Source organism: Trichoderma evansii, assembly GCF_050947405.1.
Source record: "Trichoderma evansii strain SZMC 28006 chromosome Unknown GGI43scaffold_4, whole genome shotgun sequence".
Classification (NCBI taxonomy): Eukaryota; Fungi; Ascomycota; class Sordariomycetes; order Hypocreales; family Hypocreaceae; genus Trichoderma; species Trichoderma evansii.
The window spans coordinates 250,136-268,798 of NW_028145202.1; the positions used below are offsets into that span (position 1 = coordinate 250,136).

General features: G+C 50.8%; 7 protein-coding genes across 7 annotated transcripts; all 7 read right to left on the reverse strand.

The window, feature by feature from the left end:
• Nucleotides 1–603: 603 nt before the first annotated feature.
• Nucleotides 604–2,861, reverse strand: GGI43DRAFT_397482 (uncharacterized protein). Its single transcript, XM_083205114.1, has 3 exons — nt 2,672–2,861; nt 2,527–2,575; nt 604–2,438 (listed from the first exon to the last, which is right to left on the reverse strand). Exons 1-3 carry the CDS (start codon nt 2,731–2,733, stop codon nt 1,095–1,097), a joined length of 1,455 nt encoding a protein of 484 aa, XP_083063083.1. The 5' UTR covers nt 2,734–2,861; the 3' UTR covers nt 604–1,094.
• A 309-nt stretch (nt 2,862–3,170) lies between these two features.
• On the reverse strand, nt 3,171–4,813 carry GGI43DRAFT_282445 (uncharacterized protein). Its single transcript, XM_083201241.1, has one exon. The coding sequence runs from the start codon at nt 4,554–4,556 to the stop codon at nt 3,282–3,284; it is 1,275 nt and encodes a 424-aa protein (XP_083063084.1). The 5' UTR covers nt 4,557–4,813; the 3' UTR covers nt 3,171–3,281.
• GGI43DRAFT_282421 (SSH4 family protein) lies at nt 4,813–6,390 on the reverse strand. The gene has a single exon (XM_083201240.1). The coding sequence runs from the start codon at nt 6,288–6,290 to the stop codon at nt 5,070–5,072; it is 1,221 nt and encodes a 406-aa protein (XP_083063085.1). The 5' UTR covers nt 6,291–6,390; the 3' UTR covers nt 4,813–5,069.
• A 688-nt stretch (nt 6,391–7,078) lies between these two features.
• Nucleotides 7,079–9,552, reverse strand: GGI43DRAFT_380963 (Ca2+ transporter; the record flags this gene model as incomplete). The annotated part of the gene is made up of 3 exons (XM_083203051.1): nt 7,079–8,482; nt 8,542–8,619; nt 8,680–9,552. The coding sequence occupies 3 exons, from the start codon at nt 9,550–9,552 to the stop codon at nt 7,079–7,081; spliced, it is 2,355 nt and encodes a 784-aa protein (XP_083063086.1).
• Nucleotides 9,553–12,360: 2,808 nt separating this feature from the next.
• Nucleotides 12,361–16,594, reverse strand: GGI43DRAFT_282500 (uncharacterized protein). The gene is made up of 3 exons (XM_083201244.1): nt 15,486–16,594; nt 14,757–15,350; nt 12,361–14,677 (listed from the first exon to the last, which is right to left on the reverse strand). The coding sequence occupies exons 1-3, from the start codon at nt 16,368–16,370 to the stop codon at nt 12,833–12,835; spliced, it is 3,324 nt and encodes a 1,107-aa protein (XP_083063087.1). The 5' UTR covers nt 16,371–16,594; the 3' UTR covers nt 12,361–12,832.
• Nucleotides 16,595–17,536, reverse strand: GGI43DRAFT_282487 (uncharacterized protein). Its single transcript, XM_083201243.1, has one exon. The coding sequence runs from the start codon at nt 17,426–17,428 to the stop codon at nt 16,820–16,822; it is 609 nt and encodes a 202-aa protein (XP_083063088.1). The 5' UTR covers nt 17,429–17,536; the 3' UTR covers nt 16,595–16,819.
• On the reverse strand, nt 17,537–18,440 carry GGI43DRAFT_282486 (uncharacterized protein). Its single transcript, XM_083201242.1, has one exon. It carries the CDS (start codon nt 18,105–18,107, stop codon nt 17,646–17,648), a length of 462 nt encoding a protein of 153 aa, XP_083063089.1. The 5' UTR covers nt 18,108–18,440; the 3' UTR covers nt 17,537–17,645.
• Between the last annotated feature and the right edge of the window lie 223 nt (nt 18,441–18,663).

The following is an 18,663-nucleotide window of genomic DNA, read 5'->3' on the forward strand; positions in this document are numbered from 1 at the left end:
ACTACTTTTCTCAACGTCTCGCCGCCATGGAACGGCTAGAGACAGGGGAACCGTTTAAAAGAACGCTACGGCGAAGCTTATACCAAATTACGATGCAACGCACCCTTCATCTAGATTCTTCAGTACGAAGAAAAACACGATATAGAGGCTTTAAGTACTTCTAGTACGTTATGATACTGGAGGCTTATGGGAGGGACAATTAGGCGTTTGGAGAGGGCGTTTTTACCAAAGGATTGTTTGGATGGTTCGTTCGGCATGGTCCGATGTCGACCACTGGGATCTGGAAAAAAAAGTTGATTTTTTTGTATGGACGGGATATGAAGGTTATATGGGATATATACACATCCATATAAGGCTGGGGCGGCTGTTGTCTTTTTTTCTCCCATGTACTTTTGCATATTGCTCGATCTCCTTCTTGTAATATAGTGAAATGTGATGAGTATTCTGCTACATGCGTGTGCGTTTGGAGTTATACAGTGATACGTTGTGTTTCTAATTGGTTTACCTGTAAATGTGTAAGTAAAGCATGCACTGGGTGAATATAAACTATTTCGTAACTCTGGTTCAAAGAATGCTGGAAAGCAAAAGGGGATAACAAAGAAGTTATCAAAAAGATCCCATAATAGTAAATTCCCGCGTCCGTAATCCTAAATAGATATGACTGATGGCCTTTCTCTAATTATACATGAGTTTAAATATTTGCTGCCGTATAGACGCCTCTCCTGTGCCACAAAACACAAGAGGTAATGGTTTTTTTTTGTTCTTAGTATATATATGTTTCCCATATTTTGTAATGGTTTCCAGATAGTTTGCGGATTCGTATGCTCTCCCCTTCCTATCGCTCGTGGTATGAAAGAATTGTGATCTGGAATCCATAACCATGGTGTCCTTTTCCTCGAAAATTCACTTCTTCTAGGTGTGTAAAAGACAAGTGAAGAAAGCAGACACAATGAAGGTTCTGTAGAGATAGATGCTGCTCTCTAACTTTAACGCTCAATCAGCGCATAGCGAGATGAGAAACGCAACAAGTCAGACGACCCAGAGGAAGAAACGGTGAAAGAGGTAAATGCCATGGACATAACTCTCTATGCCTTTTAGGCGTCCTTGTCCGCAGAGGCATCCTCAGTTTCACCATCTTTGTTTTCGCCCTCATCTTTCTGTTCTTCAGAGTCTGGCGCCTTGTCGGATGACAAAGACATTTGTGTGTCCCCATCACCGCTCGCGTCCTCCTTGACTTTCTTCGCCACGACATCTTCCTCCAGATCGTCTTCCGCCTCGCGCTTAGAGCTTACGCTCTCGGCGCTGGGGCTCTTTGCTCGTTCAGAAGAAGACGTCTCCTCAGCTGTGCTTTTCTCTCCCGCTGCAGAGGATTCGCCCTTCTCGTCCACGTGTTTCCGGCCCACCGCAGCCTCGAGATCGATGCCTTCCATCTCGACGCCATCCTCGCCCATGAGACTTGTCGTTTCAGACTGAGGGCCCGTATCGCCAACTCCAATTTCATCTGGGCCTCTCGCATGCGGTGCCTCTTCCTCATCGTCGTCACCCATGGGCTGGTCTTCTGAACCCTCAGATTGCTCACCTTCGCCCATCATGTCATGGGATTTGGCGAGCTGAGTGACGGGGACGATGCCGGCTCTCTGCTCTTGCCTGAGCAGCTCGCCCTGTGTGACGCCCCTGGAATGCCCCATGGATGGCACCCCGTTGATGCTCACGGAAACAGTCTCGATGCTGCCCACTCCATTAGGTCCTTCGATGGTCTCGGTGCTTTCACTGTGAATCTGCGCGCCGACTGCTGGTGTCTCAACAGGGCTCTCTGGAGGCGTGCCCCTAGCTAACCACGGAATCGGGGTCAGTAGTGCCCCTCCCAGGGCTTCATCAGAACCAACCGCCACGGAAGTAGGGTTGCTCCAAGAGACAGCCATGGCCGGATCGTTGGGCTCATCTCCGTTGAGCTGAATGGCTGACATGTCGGGAATCGGCGGCGGCAGCGGATACGTATTCGTTCCCGACGTCACGGCAGATACTCTGTCCAAGGCATGCAGATACGATGCCAGGGCCTTGTAGTGCGCGCGCGGGTACAGAATGAGCTCTGCGATTCTCTGGATTGTGTGTGGTGGATATGATTTGAAGCTCCCGATGTGGCTCTTGATCTCATTAACCATGTCTAATAGCTGCTTCGGCAGCACATCAGACTGCTCCTGGGCTTGTGATGGGGACTGTGGCGAGGACTGCGCCGGTGGCGGCTGAGACGCAGCGACAGGTTCTGTTTCGGTTGTGGATGGGGGCTGCTCGCCCGCAGGCGCATTCTCCTTGTTGGCATCTTCAAACGACCGCTCAGCAGGCGGCGATGATAATGGGGAGAGCACTCTTGTGTCTAGGAGCCGGGGGCGCGGCAGAGGAGGAGGAAGTTTGGGTATGGGAAACTCGTCGCGTGCGATCTAGTGGATTTGAATACGCCGAGTTAGTGATTTCGGCTCAATTGAACAATGTCGCATATCTCCGTAGGCTGCTGCATCGGAAACGCACCTTATCTAGCCGTAAAAGGATCTCGTCGCGCAAGGCTGGCCACGCTTCTCTGTAGAAAAAAATGCCAAGATTAGCAAACAGGCACGATCAGAGCTGCCATCAGGCTGTCTTTGTTGCAAAGATGGACGGGGGATGCGCCACGTACGACTCCACGAGCTCTCCGGCAGCAGTCTTGCTGAGCAAGTCATTATCGCTGTCCACCTCCATGGGCAAATAGAAACTGCGGGCGGGCACGCGACGCCTTTTTGTCTTGGGTGTGTTGTGGTTGGTGATGATGATGCTTTGCGAAGAGGCGCTGCTGCTACAATGGATCCAGGCAGTTTCCAGGCCCTAGAGGAAGTACCATGTACCCGTTGGTGCTGGTGGGGTAGCAGCTGCAGGATCCTTGCTAGCCTGTGACTTCATCGCGATAGGATAGGATGCTCATCCACATGTAAATAGATGTGAACTCTTGGGTATGGACTCTTGTGTATGATTGGGAAATATGGAAGAGGTAGATGTGGTATTCATTTGATTTTATTTCTTTGATATTCACAACACTATGACTATCTACTCCTACTATGTAGTAAGGCAGCATGTTGATACTAGAGCAGATGCATAAAGAAACAAGGCGATATCAAGTGAAAGCAACTGTTGTATAAGACGACATCATAGCTGAGAATCTTCCAGCTCTCGTAACTTAGTTTTACGCTCAGTTAAAGACTTGGATAGATCAAGCAGGGTTTTCTCGTATATTCATCTTTATGATAGCAATGTTATCCTTTGCTAGTTTCTTCTCTGAAGCCAATATTGATGGCCACAGTCCCACCCTTTCTGGCCATTTCCTCATCATATATTATGATTTCTTCCCCTTGTGCTATTACTTCTTCATCTTCAATCGCCAATTCCCCATCCTGCTTTGCCGTATCATCTTCCACTTTGGCAGTCGAGTTAACGGTCTCCATATTCGACGCATTCTCCAGCTCGCCACTGAACTGCGGCGCATGGTCTCCCAAGCTCGCTCCATCCCTTGGCCTCGGGCCACGGTACTTCTGGATGAGAGCATTCGTCCTGTAGTTGAGAACCTCAATCTTTTTCAAGTTCCTCTCCACAACTTCTTTCCTAGACTGTGCACCATCCCAGACGAAGAATGGATCTCTAATGGAGGACACGAAGCCGTCGGATAAGGCTTCCAGCTGTTTTATATTGATCAATGCCTTGTTGAAAACTTTGACCGTTTCCGCCATAATGGTACGCGCCTCATTCACATCCACTCTAGCGGCGTCAATGATGGCATTGTTATTCTCAATCAGCGATTCTACCAAATCCTTCTCCTTATCCACAGCGGCGATCAAGTCACTGGCCTCATCATGGTACGCGCATATCTCAAGAAGCGCAAACACGCGATTGATATGGTCCCATATGTGCTTTCTATATTCGCTCCAATCGAGTTCCGTCGCATCAACAAGATCAGAGTCCTCCACCGCACCGAGAAACAACTGCCGAGTAGATTCCTTCTGAAATGGTGTATATAAAAAGATGTTGCCCGGATAGAGATTGTACTTCACACCGTTTTGGTACATCAACTTGACAAAGCCATAAAGCTGATGTTTAAACTCGAGTATCTTATCATATGAAAGCTGAGACAAGCGAGCTTCACACTCAAAGCTCACCAATTCGCAGCGAGTATATCGAATGGTATAGGACCGCAGTTTGGGATTAATCGATATAATCTGCGGTACGTGGTCCTTGAGCTCGGGGATGCGTTCGAGGACCTGGAGGATTTTGACGCGGGCGCTGAAGGAGTGGCCGTTTTCCAGAGTGGACACGACCTCCAGACGCCAGCGGGGAGGAGAAGGAGAGCGGCGATGGTCTTTGGCGAATCGTTCTTTGGCGCGAGCTTTGAATATTTTGCGAGACCTGCTCCTTGGGTTTCTAAGCTCTTGTACGCGACGTGGTACGGGTGGCGGTAGCAGATAATTATCATTAGGCTCGAGAATCTTGGCTGCTTGGTGAGTTGTCTCGCGGGTTTCTGTCGCTTCTTCTCCCATGGCTTTCTAGAGAAGTAAGAAATGAATAGTCGCAAGAACCGACTCTGAAAATACTCTGTACTGCTTTGGATTTCAACGGTCAAGCTTGTATTCGCGTATTGCGGCTTTGTATTTTATGTTGTTTATTATCCAGAGATCAGAAAGAGCAACACGCAGATCAAACAATAGCTGCCCTGAACACGTATTAACTACTAATAAGGCGGGGTGGTGAAACATTATTGCATGTTAACAGACCCTATGCTAGACATTAAACAAGGGGTAATGGTATGAGTAGCATTCTGGATAAGTCCAGTGACCATCCTATGTACTACTCTTCCATCCCTTAAAGTTACTATGATTAAGGCAAATCAAACGCTCGCCATCATCATTAATCTAACCATCTACTAGTCCCAGCAATCGCCCTCTAAAATCATTAAAAACAGTCGTCTAGCGCAACTAGCAAAGCAACCGCTGTTCTCCATTAAAACTCATCCCAAACCCTATCATTCATCTCACCAAATCAACGCTCTCTCATCAAAGATCAAATCTAGCCTCCCTGTACAGCCACTTCGCTGGATCAAACACAACCTCAAAGTTCGTCGCATCAAAAGCTCCAATCGCACAGCTCAAGTCGTGAAAGCCCTCCAGTCCCGTCACCGGCAGATCCTGTTCAGCATCCGTCTCCTCATGGAGATCCCATCCGCCAGTTCGCTGGCCGTTTTTTGTGAAGAAGATGTCAACACGAGGCCTGTGTGTGCCCGTCGGCGTAAATGTCATGCCAATACCGTACGTATCGCCTGCGCGGTACTCCGTCGTAAAGTCCTTGCCGCCCCAGCGGTCATTGATGTACCTGTGGCCGTCGTCTCCGTGAACTCCTAGACTGCCGCGGTGCCATCCAGGCAGGCGGAATGATGGATAGGGGAGGGCAGTGAAGCCCAGAGCCAGGTTGATGGTGGGGCTGCTGCGGCGAATAGTGACCTCGTAGTAAATAGTCTTTGGCTGGTTCGTCGCCGTAGGGTCGTGCTCGTTGACCACGTAGAGAGGAGGGTAGGCGATGATGCAGCGGTCGGGGCTATTCTTGTTTGTTTGGCCCTCCCAGTGGCCTCGCGCAAGGAAATTCAGGGAGCCATTAAACCCTGCTGGCTCTAGGAGCCGGAAGTTGTTGGATTGCAGCGCATCCTTGCCCGGCTGGTCGAGTACAATGGGCCTAATCATGGGATACTGTCGGCACCACTCCTCGCCAGCCTCTGCCTCCGCTTCAGTCGCATTGTTGGCAGGTGACGCATCGTAGCCACTGAATAACATAGGAGGCGGTGGGAAGAGAGAAGTGTCTGGCACAGCAGCCTGCCAGTCGTGGCCCTTGGCAGACTGAGAGCCATAGGGGTCCGAGGGGGGAGCAATCCAGTCGCCTTTCTTGGCAGATGGTGGCGGTCCTGGCGGCGGCGCAAAGTCGCCCTGCTGATGAGGAGGAGGCGGTCCTGGAGGAGGAGCAAAATCATCATGCTGCTGTCGTCCTGGAGGTGGCCCCGGAGGAGGTGCAAAGTGCTCGTCTTGTCCTCTACCAGGAGGGGGTCCAGGAGGGGGTGCGAAATCGTCGTAGGGTGGTCTGCTCTGCTGATGGTGCTGTTGACTCTGATATCCTGGCGGCGGCGCAGAATACTGGCTTGGCATCACATTTGTCCTCGCACCGTTATAATTCTGTGCCGGCCTTACAGGAGGGTCGTTGTTTCTCTCATTCTGATTGCCAAAACACATGGCTGATGGTCTGTTTGTATATCAAGCGATCGAATTCACAGTTCCTTGCTGCTTCCTTTGCAGTCGTCTCACGAATTGTATGAAGAGGAGCAAGGAAATGGTATTGTGAAAATTCTGAGTTGGTCTGCTAATGAATTGATGGAAAATAAAAAGGAAGTAGAGTGAGAAGAGTGAAAAAGAAGGTGAAAGAAGACAGAGGGCTAGAGAGGTACGGCTAAAACAAAGGGTAAGCTACTGCCTCCTAGGTAGTCAATAGTACCTAACGGGCGGCCGTTTGGCTTGCGATGTCTCTCCCCATGTGGCTGTGCTGTGCTGTGCTGTGCTGTGCTGTGCTGTGTTACTACACTTTACCTAGCCTTTTTTTCTGGGCCAACTCTGGGGAGGCTCTAACCTTAATTCAATGTAGCTGGGCATCGATTGCGGAAGTTTCCTATTACAGCTCTTGCCCAGCACAGCCTGGCTGCTAAAGCTCATCCTTGGCTGCGTATTACGTCGTGTAAGATACGCACATTTTTTACTATTTCACGAACAACTTTCTTGTCTGGTCATGTGAAGCCATTTATATTCCATATGATTCAGCGTGTGCAATACGGACAGCTGCATTAAACTAATACTAGTAGATATGCTTGTTTACCAAGCTCGCATTTTTCATTACCTGGGTTACTCTCGTAACCATCTCACCAATGGTTTTCCGTTCATTATACATTCAACATAAAAGTACACAGTACTTGTTCAGAGAGAGTCCCCTGGGTATGTAATAGGACTGACCAGCCGGCGTTTATACTCGACTAGCTACCCCACGCACTGGCATCTGCGCCAGACGGGTAAAAGAAGGCCACAACACCAATGATACAGTAGACTGCACATAATAGGGCACCTTCAAGGTAGTTACTGCGGCCATCCAAAACAAGAAAGTTGACCATAAACGTTGACACAAAGAGACAAACAGTCTCAAACAGAGTGAAATACAACGTCATCGGCTTGTCCATGATCCAGCCGAGAATGACAACCAAAGGAGTGACAAAAATGGCAATCTGAATGGAGCTGCCAATAGCAACACCAATAGCCAGATCCATCTTGTTCTTCATTGCGACGGTGACAGACGTGACATGCTCAGCTGCGTTGCCAACAATGGGTAGGACAATAAGACCGATAAAGACTTCGCCGACGCTTGATGTAGCAACGACATCTTCGATGGAACCAATGAGAAACTCGGCACATGCCGCGACAAGACCGGTTGTAACAAGCAAAAGAATAATTGCAGCAGCTTGGGTAAGGTGCTCCTCCTCATGCTCCTCTTTAACCCCGCTCAGTGAACGATTCACAGCAGTCAAAGGCACCTGAGCCGGCAGCATAGCACCGGGAGGTCGAATCTGGTGATTCAGCCTATCAGGAAGGGAGTTGGTGCGTCGGACACCGTAGCGAACACGAGGCACAGGACCAGCGGGAACACCAGCGGGAACAGTAGACAAGACATCCAACTCGGGCTTCTGTACGAAGACGGTGGGTGCCAAGTTCTTCACGGACACGGAGCGTAGAGCAGGGAATGGCCGCTTGGATCCATTGCCGGCCTCATTGCCACTATTCGCGGCTTCCGCCTCGTTGGGTATAGCGAAATCGACGCGGCGAGGTTCCCCATTTCCATGTGAATTCTGGTCAGGCTGTTCGGTTATCGTCTGCTGGGCATCACCATCTGCATCACGCTTGCGGTGACGACGCTCCTTCTTGTGCTTTTTGCGCAATTGGCGAAGGCTAGGTCTTCTATGCTTGCGATGGGACCGATCGTCATCGTCGACAGCCTCATCATTGGTCTCAGTTGAAGAGAGCCTAGGGAATTGCGGGCGAGAAGATGTCTCAGAAGACTCTTCCTGAGGGCTAGTGGCATTGGTTCCAAAAGACGAAGTCCTAGTGGGAAGGTCGCTTGTCTCCACGGAGGCAACAGATGACTTTCTTCTGCGTCCATGGCGGAGAACCTTTCTCATCGCACGACGAACAGTATCCCGGGAGTGACTGGAATCATCGGAATCAGAGCTAGAATCAGAGCTGGACTCTGAACTTGATGCATCCAGCCATGCTGCGGCAGGGCCTGGAACTGACTCGGCGTCGACAATATTCTGAGGAGTTGACTCATAGAGATATGCGTGGGATTTAAGTTGGAATAAAAGATAGATGACGTATACCAGTAACAGAATCTGCCATATTTAGTTAGAGGGTTGATTTATGCATTTTGATAATCAGGATTTCAACTTACAACACTGGTACCACGGCTAATCTTGAGCGACTCGCGGTCAGCCAAGCCTGCATCGGCGAATGATGCGTGGAAAGCCGTCTAAAAAGGAGTTAGCAGGCCAGTATAGGCAAAAAAGTGTGAGAAAGGTGAAACACGTACAGGCAAGACCAGACTGATGACACTCAAACTGAGAAGACAGGCACTCATCTGAGTGACGGTGCTGTTGTAGACTTGCTCTCGAAAGCGTAAACCACCGAGGAAGAAGCCCATTCCCAGAATGAGGAGCAGATTGGCCAGAATGGAGCCCAGCAGGGATGCTTGGACGATACGGATCTCATTCTTGACCAGGGCAATGATGAAGATGATCAATTCCACAGCATTGCCAAACGTCACATTAAGCAGAGCGCCAAGGGCGTCGCCCATCTTACTGGCCACGGACTCGGTGGCAAAGCTGAGGAGACCAGCGAGAGGAATCACGGCAATACAGTTCATGGCGAAGACGACGCCGCTATTAACGCCATTGATGTTGGCGAGAATGATGCCCAGGGGCACGAATACAAGCAGGACATTGAACCAGCTGTGGGTCAAGACAAGCCAGAAGGATCTACGAAACTCTTGGGCAAAAGTACGCTTCGGATGGCCGTCTTCATTCTCGTTTCCGTTGTCGGAACCGTTGGTTTCGGGGACAGAGGTGCTTTCGTGGGCCTCCTTGGTTCCTAGGACAGACCCCTGCCTCTCATCCTGCGAGGATGGCGCTGACGAGCGCTTCTCTGGGGCAAGCGACCACTTGAGGAAGTTTCTGTCGGGTATCTTGTTGACGATGGCTGGGGCATCGTTGCTAAGAGGAGACACTGCATCGTTGCTGTTGGGTGTCTGGTTGTTGTTTGGGGCAGAGGTAGCTTCTGGAGCCTTCTCATTCAAGAGAGACAAGTCACGAAGCTCGGTATCCGGCTGGTGGGAGAGTCCATTCGCTACGGGCTGTGCATCAGAGCGTTTGGAAGCTATATCGGGGTCGGATGAGGCCTCCTTCATCGAACAGGTGTTGGGGAGCAGCGAGGACGAGGGTGGCAAAAGTTATAGGTAAGATGCGATGCAATCCAACAAGCAAAAGCAAGAGATTGAATGTGCCAGGAACAGGCTGTAAAATAGGTTGAAGAAACCTTTGAAAGAGGAAAAATAGGGGAGAGGGGGAGAGAGTAGGGAATAGAAGCTAAAAGCATGATGAGAGGCGGGAATCGGGAACCCTTTTTAAGTTATCAACGAAGAGGCGGCTGTGACTGTGGCCGGTAGCGTGAGACAAACGGGGAATGTGGATGACGCTGTCGGGTACAAGCAGGGGTGGGGACGGCGCCACGAGAGATGGCCCTCAGTAGCCTGGTACCTTATCTGCTTGCTTGTGCCTGGGCCTGGCAGCCTGGCCACGCGCACAATCACGGCTCAACGCTGGGAGTGCACTGACGACGCCACAATGCCGCTATCGAATCAATCAGTCTCTATTGTAGTGATTGATGACAGCACTAGCATACTGTACAAAGCCAGATTCCCAACAGCAGCAACCACGATTAACTTTCAATCACTACTACCAGTACATAGTGCTCTATACCATGTACCTGTACATGTAGCAATAGGGAGACAATGGAGCACCTGCTAGTTGTACGTACTACTCTTGTTAGCATCTCGTACAGTAGCAACTCCCTATTGATTCCAGGGTTCATTACTCCGTACCTTTAAGCTTAGTGGAGAGAGGCAAGGAAGGGTTGGGCGTGCTGAGTCCCACGCCAGCGCCCAATCACCTCCCGCCGTCTTCCCTTGGAGCTACATCATCACAGCGTAGTCAGGTCCGCTGTTATGCGCTAACGACAGCCCAGCAAGCATCTGCGTGGGCGCAACAATACATCGCGCCTTGGCGCTGTAATCAAGGTGCAAGTCCTTCACCGTGGCCACCTCAGCAGCCAATATGGACGAAACATCCGGCTTTGCCCACCGCCATTCTATTCATCATTGATCCTGCTTTCAATGCTGATCATCCAGTAGCACTACAGCTTGGCTTATCGTGTTACGGCTACAAAGTACAGTTACACATCAAGATAAGAGAAAAAAAGCATATATCTAAGAAACAAAAAAAATCCATCGTCCCCCTTGGACACAAGCCGATTCCCGAGACAAATCGGCCCAGCGGCAGGGGATAAGACAAACAAGGCCTGCAAACCACGGGCCTAAGCTCATCGGACATCTCTTCGCTCACGGACAGTCACTCAAAACAGAATCCCCCGCCAGTGAAATCCCGAATCGATTAGAACCTTCCAGCGAGCGGCACTTACATTCCACAAATCGGTATACACAAGTGATTGCCGTCCAATCTTGCTTTGGCTTCTAGTGCTACTCAGCCCATGTCAGCCCATCCCCACACTCAAAGAAACGTCCAAGCTTATCCAAGAAACAGGACCCCACGCGCGTCTAAGGGTCGTCTACCGCTTCCCCTTCTCTCCTGGACGAGCAAGGCCTCTCTACGCATACTTTGTATACATAGAGATTCCCCTCCGTGTATATTAATACGCATACGAGCGCATACATAAAATAGTAGGTACTTCAACTTGCCAAAGAAGGCCTTCACCACCCATCAATGGCAAAAAAAGAACAAAGTAACAAAAAAGAACAAAGCAAAAAAGATTGCAAAATTCCTCCCAACGCGTAAAGAAACACCCAGACATCCACCGCCCAAAGCTCGAATCCCAGTCCCAAAGTGGGAAATCTCATGCGAGCCTCGTTCCGAAAGCGAAAAAGCTCTTTGTAGCAAAAAATCCGAGCTAAGCCTCCTTGCCTCCCCCACTATCCACGCACCATAGCTTCGCCACAATACACACATCAGTGTCACAGCATCAGCCACACTCGCCATACCACGTGTATGACGTTTTTTGTGCCGGTGTCAACGCGTATTTCGCACTTCTCGGTGAATCTTTGCTTCGGATGTAGCCTTTGATAATTTCCAATACATGGCAAATCCCCGTATAATCGCGTATTTCCGGTCTAGGAAGGACCCCTGGATTTTTTTTTATCGAGTACAAGGCCACACTAATGACGTAGTTTGTGCTCAGCGTCGGTCAGACAAAAACTCCGTGAAACGAAGCGTGAGCTGATGAGTCTGGCCAAGGAATGCAGCTTTTCGGTGTTCATTCTCAGTACACAGACGTAGTGAAACAGAGACTCGGCATCAGTTATCCGTCAAATGCAATTGCTATATACGGCAACAAAAGAAACTTGTCTGTACATGATACCAGACATGCATTAGACCTGGCACAGTTTCACCGGAAAATGAGTTCACGGCATCTCTATCCGATACAAGACTTTAGTCGTGTGAAAAAAAGTTGAGATTAGAGAATTATCTATAGTAATAAGGGAAAAAATAAATATCTTACAAACCGAATCTCTTACAAATAGTCATCACACAATACGAAACTCAAAAATAATTCATCTCGCGCGCGAAAATACTCCTCATATATATTCTTCTTTCTGCTCCTTTCAAACGAAAAGAAATAAAACAAATCACAAAACTCTTTCTTCCCCTTCACCCCATCCCTTATATGCGCATCTTTGTCACCTCATAGACTCCGCTCAATTTGCCCTGCCAAAATGCCCAACACAAGAAAAAAGAACAAGAAAAGAAAACAAATACAAGTGTACACACCGATTCAGGTATACCGAACAATAGCCCCAACATACTGGTTCAAACTTTCTACTAAGCTTGAAAAAAAAAAAAAGATAGAAAACAATAAATAAGTAGGTAAATAGTACCTTGGGCGTTCTGATATACCACATCACGAATATCCCACAACCAGATCTAGTCGAGGTGTTTTTCTTTGTGTGTAATTTTGTTCATAACAGCCTCCACATGAGCGCAATATACGATTTGCAAGATCATGCTAAATGAAATACAATACAAAGGAAAGGCGAGGAAATAAAAAAGAAAAATAAAAGAAAATTGCCAAACAAGGCATGCCAACTTCCCCAGCAGTAGGCCCCTGTAAAGATGGAGAGCTGCTACGTTGGCTGGTTTTCGTCAACGGGGAATATTAAATTGGCCGAATGATATCTGCTTTGCGCGCTTTGATGATTACAACTTGATGTTGACAAAAATTTGGCGATGTCCTCCTGCTCAGAAAAGAAATATATAAGACAATAACAAGGCCACTAAACGCATCCGATCGATCCAAGGAGCCGAGGCCCTCAAAAAAGACGTGGCAGTAACTTTTGGATCTGGGCCGGTGCGAAATCATTATTAATTCTTAGCTTTATGCCCTTGTCAGGCGAACCGTTATCGTTCGTCTCCTCCCCTAGCTTTGCCTCGTCTTCGGAAAAAGTCCATGACACGCTTGGCAGCTCCACTGCTTCCCTCATGGCCTCGGTACTCTCCCTGGTCGTAGGCATCCACAAAGCGTTTGTGAGGCTTCTGTAACACTCCCCTACTGGAATTGATTCCCCGTCCATCAAAGCCTTCGGATTGAGTGTATCCATATTGATACGGCCCCTGCCTTGCGCCAGGAGGTGGACGCAGGTCTACTGAAGTATCGGATGCACTGTTGAGATGGGTGCCTTGTTGCAAGTATGGAGGGATTGCATTAGGTCGCCTAGCAGCATCCGCCGGGGCCAGGTTGTTGTTTTGGGTCGGGTGAGATACGGCCGTATCTAATGGCTGGCCGTCGTATGCATTGTCAAAGAAAGGTGTGCTGCCTCCGTGGGATGTGACGCTCCGGCCAAGGTCAGCAGTGCGAGGGTTTTGGATAGGTAGGTCTTGCTGAGACTGATACTCAGAGGGAGGGGCGCTATAGTCCTTGGGGGGATTAAATGATTTGAGGGAGAAGGATGCCGGGAGAAGCGAAAATCGTCGGCGCTCTTTTTTGTCGACAATCGAGTCTTGAGAGCCATTGATGCTGCCGCTCCTCTTCTTTCCAAGCCCAAGAGTAAAGGATCGGCGTGACGCCTTCGAGTCTATCGACCGTCGTGACTGGGTTTCCTCTGCTCCCGTTTGTGCTACCATTCCAGAATTAGCCATGCTGATAGGAGGATACTTCTTGGATTTTTCCATTGGTTGTTCGGCCTTCTTGCCCTTGCGTCCAAACATGGATCCGCTACGGCCCAAAAGCTTCGAGCCAATATCTCCTATCGTATTGGACCTCTTGTGTCCCTTTCCATCACTGCTCTTAGGCTCATGAAAGCCTGACATCCGCGCAAATTTGGGGGGCACGTTTGTGTTGGTTCTCTCAATGGCATCCTCCTCAGCATTGGAAGGTTGTTGGATGCGGCCTTGAACATTAGTGTCTGCAATGGCAGGGGGAGCGGGCTGGCCATAATTGCCTCCAGACTGCAGGCCAAGAGAAGTAGCAGACTCTCTAGAATTGCCAGTACGGGGTCGGTTGTTATTCGCCGCAGGGATGCTGATGGAATATGTGTTGTCGGAGGCCGCACGAACATCTCGCGACGGCCGTGTCGGCTGAGGCGCTCCGGTCGTTTGCGCCGCTGTAGCTGGTCCTCTCTTTGACTGCGGTCGTGAGTGTGAGACGTGCCTGTCATCCACCGACAAATCTTCCGTCTCCTGGTGATGTCGAGAAGTTGGTCGAGACTGGTGCCTGGCAGCTTCTGGCTCAAGGCCGCCACGCTGTGTCTGAGTGACGGGCGCGACGTACTCGACCTGGACAGTGCGGCGTTTGGCGTCTTTGGGAGTGCGCTGGGTAGTTTCGGGGGGAGAATCGATCTTGCCGTGCGCCTTCGCCAGGCCACCGACAGCAGTCGGCTGTGGAGTCTTCTGCTTTGGTGCTTCGCGGACAGAAGCGCTTCTCGTAACCATGGGGGCCTCGGCATAGTCAGAGCCTGTGGCGCTGACGCTCTGGACCTCGGATGGAGAAGTGGTCGAGCTGGTAATGAACTCGACAACGTGAGCGTATTCGCTCAACCAGCTATGGCGCGCCACCTCAAACAAATCGGCTCGCTTTCTCGGGTTAGGCACCAGAATTCGCCGTAATAGATCTCGTGCATGTGGTGTCACGTATTCGGGGAATGTCAGTGGTGTCGTAACGATGTACTTGTAAAGAAGGTTGATGTTATCGCCTTCGGGGTTAGCAGGATCATCGTCGAAAGGAAGATAGCCGGCGAGCATGGCATACTATTTTTTTTTTTCATTAGCTACCTGGTTGAAGAGAAAAGAAGAAAAGGATAGATGGAGAAAATAGCATGTTACTCACCAAGATGACACCACAGCTCCACACATCGACTTTCCTTCCGGTATACAACGAATCGCTCACGACGAGCTCTGGTGCGGCATAGCAGGGACTTCCACAGCTGGTCTGCATCAGATCACCCTTGCGCATGCCATTAGACTTGATCTTGTCGAGACCTAGTCGCTTGACGAAGTCGCGATCCGATAGATTCAGCTCTTCTTCCTCAGTCAGCTCATCGTGGGAGTCAAACGTATTGGCAAAGCCAAAATCAGTGATGATGATGTTTCGGTTGCGGTCCAGGAGCAAGTTCTCCAGCTTCAGGTCACGGTGCACGATGCCCTTCTTGTGGAGGTAGCCCACTCCAGAAACCAGCTGAGAGAAGAGTCGGCGTGCTGAGTTGTCTTTCAAATAACGGTGGTTCAAAATGTAGTCAAAGAGCTCGCCTCCAGATGCATATTCGAGAATAATACCAATGTATCTATCGGTTTCAACCATGTCTATCAATCGCACAATATTTGGGTGGTGAATGCCGCGGAGAATAGTGACTTCGCGCTTAATCTTGGCCAGCCGAGATGGGTTGTGGCCAACGGTATCTCTTTTGATGAGTTTAATGGCAACCTGTGTCTGTCAGCATTACTAGTTTTCCAATAATAGGCCCCCTCTCCAATCTCTCCCTCACTGCTACTCTCACCCTCAAATCTCGTCCGCACTTGGGGGCATGGGGAAATCAATAGAAATAGAATCAATACTCACTTGCACGCTGCTATCCTGCTTCCAGCCAAGCTTCACCTTGCCAAATTCACCTTCACCAATGGTGTTTCCTAAAATGAAATCGCCAAACTTGGTAGTCGCCTTGTTGTTGCGACCGTGGTCATGGCGGCTTCGAGTGCCGCGTCGTTCCTCGGTGCCCGCATTCATGGAGACAACAGGAGGTGGCGCGGCGGGATCGACGTCGTGAGATGCGTTCTGGTAGTTTCCTCGTCCAGTCGCTTCTTCGCCGTTGGAAATGACCCGGTACAGGTTTTCGCTTGCCTCGCGCGATGGCTTAGAGTTTGTTGCTGTCTGATGAGTACGGACGGGGATGGGGATGGAAGAAGGAGCTTCGGCGGTATGGCCACCACTTCGAACGCTGGGCACCGCCTGGGCTGCGGCCGAATCCTGCGGCGTGTGGTAGCCCTGAGCCCTCTTGCTCCGGGCATGGTCGGCGGCGCCATTTGTGTCAACACGAGAGGCGATCCGTGAGCCGTCAGTCTGCACACGGCGTGGTGAATTCATCTTTTCGCTGCGTCCCTGGCTGGCGTCGGGATTGTTGGATGAAGTTCGTGGAGGGGCGATAGGCGCGGACGACAGGCGGTCAGTCCTGGAGTGTTGGTCGGCCGCACGAGTCGCGCTGGTGGGAATGCGAGAGCTCACGGGAGCACTGGAGTCTGATGGGACAGAGGCGCCGGGGCCACTGGACTTGGAAGAGGGAGGACGCCTTGACGATGGTGGTGTTGAGGCGCTCTGCTGGGCATTGTGGATTTCCCGATTGGGGGAAGATTGCGGCTGCGCGAACTGGCGGTTGGAAGGTGAAGGCAGAGAAGACGACAACGCGGTTGGCTGGTGAGGAGGGGCCGTCTGGAGAGCAGCCGACGACATGCTTCCGCGTTGCTACGGGATGATTGCCGGCCCACTAAGGTCAATCGACGGACTTGGGCGGACTCGGCGAGCGCAGCTCTAGAAGAAAATAGCCTGCTTCGAGTGTCCCCAAGTGCGTTATGCGAGAGGATCAATGTGATTGTCCGGCTCTGATATCAAACTCGATGGCGTATCGACTCGGCAGTCGAAAAACAGGAGCAACGGCACGTAGACTTTCTTGCGGGAGCGCGCAGCGGATGGTTAAGGCTCCGAAGCAGCAAAGCACGAGTAGCGTGTCTTGGTGGTGTATTAGAGAGGAGGATGAGAGAGGGAAATGGGTCACAACAGTCAGACGGGCTGCTAATCAAACGAGGTGGTGTGTGTGCCGTGTGTTGGCGAAGCCAAGGGCGACCAAAGACAAGATTCAGGTCCTTCTTTGAACAGCACCAACAAGCCAATTCAGCACAGCACTAGTATTTCATGGTCGACCACAGGGAACACGGGCTTGTTTTTTTTCTGTCCTTGGTTGTTTCACAGACGAAGCGTCGTCGTCCAGCAGATGGCAGAAAACTGCGTCCCCTGAGTGGGCAGGCCCGGGTGGACGCGCGCAGGGCCCCAGGGGGTTGCCAGAGGCCGGCCGCTGGGAGGAGCTGACAGGGTTGTGCAGAGTAGCGGCAGCAGTAGGGCGGGATGCGCTCGGATTGGGTGCCTCTTTCGTCCTCCAATATGCCAGCCGAGTGCTGGTTCGTCTCAGCGCGACCCGGCAGGCCGACGAGGTTGAAGTAGACGCAGATGCAGACAGTTGAAGACGGGAAGACGAGGCGCTGCAGGGCTGCGAAGAAGGTTTTCAACGGCTTGCGGTGCTCGTTAGCGGAAGCCTCAGCAGCTGCTTTGCTGAGCTGAGCTGAGCTGAGCACTTGACGTCTTTGCCACTGTTGCTGCGCGAGGTACAGATTGCCTGGCGCAAGGGCGAGGCAGGTACACGGCGAGCTACCAGACTCTAAAAAAAGCCCACGCACAGTAAAGTTGCATGTATGTAATCTTTGGTGCCACAGGTCAGACCAAGCATTACGGAGCATCTATCTACACGTATGATCCATATGATACACACAATATAATACACTACAATGGAGGCAAAACAGTACACGGGCGAGATTGGAGTGCTGCTGCCAAATCGCGAGCACCGCCAAGGGCTCAAGGGCCAGCTCTGGCGAAATTGAAATTGATGGCTGCAGCATGAGATGAGAAGCGCAGCGCGGCAGCCTCAGTGGAGCCCTTCTAGCGGAGCTTCCAGCGCTACGCCGCCTGTAGTGGCTCCGTGTGGCCCTGGCCCTGGACCCGAACCTGGGCCTGGTACCTGAGCACATGCACGGGGCATGCATGCGTGCGCTGTACTCTGCAAATGCTACCATCGAGGTCGGTCGACATCGCGACTGCGAGTACCTGCCGCCATGCGCGCCTGTCCGCGAATCTCGAGGTATCTGCCGCTGCGCAGTTCTCGCAGCCGAAACGCGCTAGATCCAGGGGTCCACGTCGTTCCTGCATGCAAGCCGTAGTACTTGTACGAGCCGGATATTTATTTATATTACAAGCAGCGCAGCATGCATGACTGACGGACGGCGTGGGAGCGTCACGGTGCAAAATCCCCTCCAAATTAGCTCTCACCCAAGCAACGGCAGAACCCTGTACTGTAGCTGCAAACACTGAATGAACCCAGGCCAGGTTCGTTGTGTGCATGTGCATGCACATTCTCTTCATATGTCATTGAATGTCATCCATTGACGCCTGTGCTTGACAGGTGTGAGTAGCGTCGATATAATGAGTGAATGAGTAGCCATTGGGGCAAATACCGGAATGATCGGTCAATAGAGGCGCCTACAAGTACAAGAGCATCAAGACATTGGCCAAACTCAATCTCATCGTCATCCATACGAGAACATGTCGTCAACACACGCCAAAATACTGCCGCCTGCTTGTCCCTTGGCTTGCCGCTCCCTCCCCTCCTGGTGCTCCATCTACATGTACCATAGACGAGGCTGGATGGTAGCTCTTCTTCGGTGACGCCGCAAACAAGCCCGCTTGGACTTGGCCTGGGCGCAAGGGAGAGGCCCGTAGCGCAGCCGTGGGGATCCATACGAACTTCTTTTGCACATTATAATTAGACACAAACAAAAAAGGGAACTCGTTCGCTTGGGCAGATTTGCAATTCAATTGCGATGTCGAGGGCGAGAGGAGCTCATTGAAATCACAATAATGCAATTACAATAATTCACCAATTCAAAAATTGGAATTACGGCGGCGAAATACAGGTGCC